At 49.1% G+C, this 7458-nt stretch overlaps 1 protein-coding gene across 1 annotated transcript; it reads right to left on the bottom strand.

Annotated features, from left to right (window-relative positions):
- Positions 1–567: 567 nt before the first annotated feature.
- On the bottom strand, positions 568–7136 carry LOC144141184 (tubulin alpha-1C chain-like). The gene is made up of 4 exons (XM_077672746.1): positions 7067–7136; positions 3228–3752; positions 2098–2360; positions 568–1207 (listed from the first exon to the last, which is right to left on the bottom strand). Exons 1-4 carry the CDS (start codon positions 7067–7069, stop codon positions 649–651), a joined length of 1350 nt encoding a protein of 449 aa, XP_077528872.1. The 5' UTR covers positions 7070–7136; the 3' UTR covers positions 568–648.
- Between the last annotated feature and the right edge of the window lie 322 nt (positions 7137–7458).

Below are 7458 nucleotides of genomic sequence, written 5' to 3'. Positions count from 1 at the left end.
TACGGAAGCATAGGGATCATTGACATCATAATTATCATCATATTCGTCATAAACATCAATTTCATCGCCTTTTTCATCCATGAGGATTCTGGCGTATAGTAAGCTAGGAGTGTCCACCAGGCTATCCTCGCCAGTTTCACTGAAGGCCATTCTCTCTTTCTCTCTACATTACATTCGCCTAATAGAATGGCCTCAAAATACTAGCCTACAAGCACGAGTGGTGAGACAGGCCAAGCACGTGATGCACCCAGGCGAATAGGTTAAGATGGATAATGTCGTAATCTATGTTTGAATATGCAGTCCCCATTACTGTGAGAAAGCAACGACGACATGTCGCCGGTCCACGAACTGTATTAGGGTGTGAAAAGCCATTTAAAAAAACTGGAAAAAATCTTCGGTAAACGACGCTTCCCTACGCTGCCCTGGAAAGCACGCGCTCTTCATAAAGGAGACGCTTGCAGACCAGGGAAAAATGGTCTGCAAGCCAGCACAATTCCTCCGAAACAAATCGACACTACGGGTCTTAATATTTCAGAAATTTATTAATTCAACCGAATAAATGTGGACCAATAAAAAATTAATTTAAGGTTTCAGTCACAACTTCCAATTAAAAATTTTAATCAGCAGCATTTGGCGACGGGAGCTCCTCTAGTACTCCTCGCCTTCGTCGACGCCTTCGTTGGAGTCCATGCCGACCTCCTCGTAGTCCTTCTCCAGAGCAGCCATGTCTTCGCGGGCCTCAGAGAATTCGCCTTCTTCCATGCCCTCGCCCACATACCAATGCACGAACGCGCGCTTGGCGTACATGAGGTCGAACTTGTGGTCCAGCCGCGCCCAGGCCTCGGCAATGGCTGTCGTGTTGGACAGCATGCACACGGCCCGTGGAACCTTGGCCAGGTCGCCGCCGGGTACGGCGGTGGGCGGCTGGTAGTTGATGCCTACCTTGAAGCCAGTGGGACACCAATCTACGAACTGGATGGTGCGCTTCGTTTTGATGGCCGCAATGGCCGCGTTCACATCCTTGGGAACGACGTCGCCGCGGTACAGCATGCAGCAGGCCATGTACTTGCCGTGGCGCGGGTCACACTTGACCATCTGGTTGGCCGGTTCGAAGCAGGCGTTCGTGATCTCTGCCACGGTCAGCTGCTCGTGGTAGGCCTTCTCAGAGGAGATGACGGGCGCGTAGGTCACCAACGGGAAGTGGATCCTGCAAGAAAGATTACGAATGCATCGGCCGATTGAGTATAAAGTCCAGATACATCTCTAAAAGCCGATGGAAATGGAGGTGAAGATAAGATCTTTATAAATAAAGGCAGCCATAAATTGTTGCGGCCTCCTGAGATGCGGGTCAATATTGATGTTTCTTTTTCGGTAGTCGTACCTTGTCGCAATTTTTGCTGCACCGCTAAGCGAATAGAGTAATACGGAAATATGCGATTTTTTTTTCCGAATTGTTCCTACGAAGAAAAGAATTGCGAGAAGTACGGCTTTTATGAATGAAGTAAGATATAGCAAGACTTAGTGTGCGCGTGGTTATGCCGAAGTCACGCACAAAGACACACACAAAAAGCGAAGAACGCCCCGGGTCGCCCATGTTAGTGTAAATAAGCATGTTACCACATATTTTTAGTATGACCAAATGAGTCCCATGTTATAATTAAGGAGTCGATTGAGCGCTGCTGACCTAAGGTTATTCTTCGGCTGTGTGTGGAAAACTGGACGATGACATGCTCATTAAAAGCCATGTTTTGAAGTCTGGCCCTTGGCTGGAATGTAAAGTTATTCATTTCAAATTTTTCCCGGTTAGTTATGGTGACAGCGTGTTCTGATTGATTTCTTTTTTGTTTACGCACCTAGTTTGAAGTCGTTACGCTTTAGGAAGTAATAAATTTTAAGTGTTGTAGAAAAGGCAAGACATAATTGAATTGGCGGCAAATCTAGCTGTATCAAGCCACATACAAATCCGCGAAATAGAACCAGCGTGGGTAAAAGTTCAGTAATAATGGTAAGCCTGCCCGATTTGCATTTCGATATGAAACAGAAGCTCATATAGCGAGGGTGTCGCAAATAGCTACGGGCGGGCGAACCGGAACAAACCTGGGGTAGGGCACCAAGTTGGTCTGGAACTCGGTCAGGTCGACGTTGAGCGCACCGTCGAAGCGGAGCGAGGCCGTGATGGAGGAGACAATTTGGCTGATGAGGCGGTTCAGGTTGGTGTAAGTTGGTCGGTCGATATCCAGGTTGCGGCGGCAGATGTCGTAGATGGCCTCATTGTCCACCATGAATGCGCAGTCGGAGTGCTCCAGAGTGGTGTGGGTGGTCAGGATTGAGTTGTACGGCTCAACAACAGCGGTTGAAACCTGTGAGAAGGCGAGCAAGCATGAAAAAAACAGCTATATATTGCAAAAAAGTGGCTCGTAAGCATTAGAGACAGTGGAATGAAATTTGAATTGAATAAATTGCGTGTGCCCAAAACAAAGTTATTGATTTCCACTTTAAGACTATCCGTGGTGCAGCTTCACTACAATGCACCTATGGGGCCGATCCATGCCGCTGACAAAGCAAGTTCGACGAATAACGGGAAAGTGCATTAATATGACTAAAAGACGTGATCTGAGCTTCGGCACTGAGCAAGGTAGAACGAATCGCTGCATCGCGTGATAGCGCAGCGCAGACCGGACTGAGTCAAATTATATGCTAGGCGTCGCCATTCAACAAATCTCTTGCTTTGTTGGCGGCGTACATTGGTCACTCGGGCGCATCGTGGTGAAGCTGAACCATGATGTTGTCTCAGGGTGATGCCACAAAGAAGGATGATGAATGTAATTGGAGTATAAAAGTTATGCGAAAGCAAACGTAAGTACATGTCAGCGGTAGTGGTCTTGGTGCTAGGATTAGGGGTTTGTATATAATGTTTGAATGGAAAGGCCGTTCTTTGTCACATCGAAATAGCACACGAAATGTAAGTCGTTTAGGAACATGGAACGCCGGTGGGAAGTAGGCAGTAAACATATATGTCAACAAGGTCAACGCTAGCTATTCGCGTTGTTTTCTAGGCATAAAATCCTATTACAAGCAACCCGCCAACTTCTCTAAAATGTGTAGATCGACGGAATAAATTCTGACACTTTATAATACACCCAGGAAGTGAAGTCTAAAAACATCTTCCAGACCCAAAACATTATATTTACATGCGCCGCTTCGAGATTCTGAACGTGCTGACATACCTGAGGTGCGGGGTAGATGGAGAACTCGAGCTTGGACTTCTTGCCGTAATCGACCGAGAGGCGTTCCATAAGAAGCGAGGTAAAGCCGGAGCCGGTGCCACCGCCGAAGCTGTGGAAGACCAGGAAGCCCTGCAGACCGGTGCACTGGTCGGCCAGCTTGCGGATACGGTCGAGCACCAGGTCGACGATCTCCTTGCCGATAGTGTAGTGGCCGCGCGCGTAGTTGTTGGCTGCGTCCTCCTTGCCCGAGATGAGCTGCTCGGGGTGGTAGAGCTGCCGGTAGGCGCCGGACCGCACCTCATCCACCACGGTCGGTTCGAGGTCGACGAAGACAGCGCGCGGGACGTGCCGGCCGGCACCGGTCTCGGCGAAGAACGTGTTGAAGGAGTCGTCGATGCCGCCGGACACCTTGTCGCTGGGCATATTGCCGTCCTGCTGAATGCCATGCTCGAGGCAGTAGAGCTCCCAGCATGCGTTGCCGATCTGCACGCCGGCTTGGCCAATATGCACGCTGATGCATTCCCTCTGCGCCGAACAGAACAAAAGGGGGCACTTGTCAAACCGGTGGCGACCTCGTGCGGCAGTACCATAGCACCTAGGCAAATGCAGACACGGTGGGTGCTATGGGGGTTGTTTCCAGATAGGATATCCCGCACCATCACCTCCCCCCGCCCGTGTCCCCCACCATAAAAATCGTGGATGAAAAGCGCATTGACTAAGTGAAAAGTGGAGCTCAATGCCCAGAAACAACTCTTGAACTAGTAGCCGCACCGTATAGTGGGAAGCTGCAGAATAGCTTAGAGTCACCCAAAGTTTTCTCGAAGTGCACTAACGTAGAGTGCACGAGCGTTTTCTTTTCTCCGCCGTCAGAAATGCGGCCACACCAGACTAATCCAATCCGCAACCTTGCACTCGGTTACAAAGGGGTGGCGGGAAGGAAAACAAATTACTTTTTAAGTGTGCCTAATAGCTAAGTAGGCTATCGAGGTATATAAAAAAGAAAAAAAAAACGGTGACGGGGCCGGCGGGAGGAACGGCTCACGAGCGTGGCGATGCGAAGCAATCCGCGCCGGTTGCTATTGCAGTCAACGTGCGTCACGACTGTCGGCGTTGGGCACTCGGTTGAACGACCACCAATGAAGTCTAGCGGTGGCGAAAGTAGTTGAATTTGCATAAAAGCGTGTGAAGATATGCACGTTCTACGCCGGCTTGAGGAAGGTCCGACAACGCGCGCATTTTTCTTCACACGGAAAATTAACATGTGCATAAGTGGTGCTGCTGGAATCATTGCACGACCTTCATGCACGCTTCGAACGACTATTATAAATTGGAAGTCCTTGACATGCTTCTAAGCACTGCGAGTACGCGGTGCTCGGAACACACGGGATGCTTGCGAGGTAAATAATTACGCGTTGGCGCGGGGGATTTGGACGCTTATTGCAAACAACAACAACAACAAAAACAACCAAGGAAAACAATTTTGCCGATCAATACATTTTTGGTAGTGACCAACTAACACACTTTGGTGCAGGGTGTGGTGGAGCTTATTGAAGATAAAAAAACTATGCCAATTGATACGTTTCAGACTACTGCCAACTATTCCTGAAGGGGAGGTAGGTGTGGTTTCAAAGCGCTGGAATCACGTACGCACATTCAAACGTGCACATCAATCGCACACCTACAGATTACACGTGGGGGACACAAATGCGAGATGGCCGCTTATACTTTCACAAGCTTATGCTTATACTTTCATTCACAAGCATTAATCCCCCGGGGAGGAGGCGTACACGCACAGCCGGTTACAACCGTGCATTGCAAATGCGATAGCACAATAGGTAATATTTTCTGAGTTAGAATGGAGTAATCGCTTCATACACAAGCGGTGGCGCTCCGCGCTCAAATAAAACACCCTCGGATATGCTTCACCGCAACGAAACTAAAGATGCAGAAACGAAAGATGCAGCGAAGGCTAACGGAGGGGTCCGGCATACGACTTTTCGGGCAAAATATGGTCATCTCTGACATTTCACAGTGCAAGGAAGGCGTTCTGTACCGCGTAGCGCCTCAGTACAGACCATGTTTTAAACTAAAGTCTTATGTCGGACTCGTTATTCTTAACACTTGCTCCCTTGTAAGCTCCTAGTGGCCATTCAGGTGTACTTCGGCGAAGCCGAGCCACTGAAATGCCATACAGTGCGTTAAGAAGGCCTAATGAGGCGTTACCCGAATAGTTTTTTTTGGTATGGAGGGGGATTGTACCATTAAAAAATACACACCGGGAGTTTTTTTGTACTCGCATTTAGTCAACCAAACCAGTTAGAAAGGAAAAGCAGAGATTAATTTTCAGAACGACGCTATCATTTGTTATTATAGACGGATCAACTCTGTTTTGCTTCGCGATTGCTTCCGGTAAGAATGAAAGAATGAGAACTCGCGCTACGGTCTCGTCTTTAATATATATGGCAGCAGACTTTTTTAGCTTGTCTGCCCGCAAAAATGGTCATTCACTACTGTTACCCAACTTCTGCAAATCGAAAAGTGCCCAAATTCGCGGGTTGCCATGTCACGCAGGGCAACAGTCTCCGAAATGTACCGCCTTCCTTGCGTTTCAGTCTCGCCGAAGTTCGGTAGGGACGCGTAGCGCGACTTTTTTTTTTTTTTTTTAACGCGCCGACTCTACACAGGTGATGGGGCGCTCCGTAGTGGGAGATCCGGATTAATTTTGACGACCTGGGGATCTTTAACGTACGCCGAAAGCTCGAACAAACACGCGTTTTCGCTTTTCGCATCGCGTAGCGCGATTATCCCCATGAACGCCTCCGCGAAGGAAAGAAAACTTTCGCGAAATCTGGCCAGCTAACAGATTTTCTTTTACTTCGAAAAAAGGAAATTCGTTACGACTGATCGGTGTGGACATGTTCAGGTCGGTTAGGAGTCACAACCAGAAGGCAGAAAAAATTGATGCCACCGGTCCTTCACATACTGCAGCAATCAGCCCAAAGGGCCAAATAACAAATGTAAAACGATAATATAAAGGCTGGCGAAGTTAACAATGCACACCTCTGAACTTATCTATGCGTGCATGCTCCACGTTCCAGGGGCGTACAGATACTGCTCAAGGACTCGCGATAGCAGCACCAAATATGGAAGGGAAGGCGTCGGGCTACCCACTGCCGTCAGGAAACGCTCGGCGAAAGTAGCGAAATACGTCCTACAACTTCCGACCATAAAGAGAGAGGTCGTTTTCTCAAACGAGGTGATTCTCTGCCGTCGTAACGAAGAGGACACCGCCCCAACAGGCTCTCGCATACAGCCCATTAAGGTTGCACACCCTCTTTCTTTAAAGTTAGGTTTCACAGAAATGGCGAAAACCAAGAAATCAGGCGGTACTGTTTGAAGACGGTAGAGGCAGAAAAATAACGCAACTAGGAACCACTAACGGTGGCTCTTGGGAAACAGAGAACCGCACAGCAGCAACTTAGATCACAGGCATCACCACGCCCGTCTCCGCCCACTCCTCTCGTTGGTCTTGCGCCAAATTCGAAACCCTTTTCGCCGGTTCAAAACAAACAGAACACACCTCTTGAATGTGGGGCTGGAGAGACCGCGGGGCATTTGCGTGAACGAAAAAAAAAAAAAACAAAAAATGAATAAGCGGCAAGAATTTCCAGACCGCTGAAGCATAGGTTTCACTTATTCCGAAAGCGATGTAGGGCACTGAACACAGATCACGAGCTAGCCAAGCTAGAACTGGGCGCACTTTTTTGCATCACGTAACGAAAAGTCAGGTAAAAAAAAAGAGGCTCATAAAAGTGGGCAACGGATGAGTGTGAACTCACCATGGCTGACGTGGAAGAAGGGAGCTTCTTACGGTCCACACAGAACGACAACGGGCTCGCAGCGGACGTAAGTATGGCGCTCCGAACAGCTGCCTCGCCCCTTTATAGACGCGCGCCGACCCACGGCATCACGTGTACGCGGGCGCCGCAAACCGGCTCCCTTTTGCCCAAGAAGGAGCGATAGAGGCGCACAGCGCGCGCCGGCCAGCCCACTACGTCGAGCCGCGTCAATGAGCGGCATCTTTTGACTGCGCCAGGTAGGAGCTTCGAGCCAGCTGCCAGATGAGGAGCTCTGCTCACAGCAGGGGAGGAACGTACGAGGAAAAAACACGAACGCGAAGAAAAAGTACACGGAAGAGCCACAATATTAGAGTTTTAAGCAAAAACCGCGC

This window comes from Haemaphysalis longicornis, unplaced genomic scaffold (assembly GCF_048455015.1).
Source record: "Haemaphysalis longicornis isolate Haplotype H1 unplaced genomic scaffold, Haemaphysalis longicornis Haplotype H1 scaffold_1, whole genome shotgun sequence".
Lineage (NCBI taxonomy): Eukaryota > Metazoa > Arthropoda > Arachnida > Ixodida > Ixodidae > Haemaphysalis > Haemaphysalis longicornis.
This window is presented reverse-complemented; position numbering and strand designations above follow the sequence as displayed.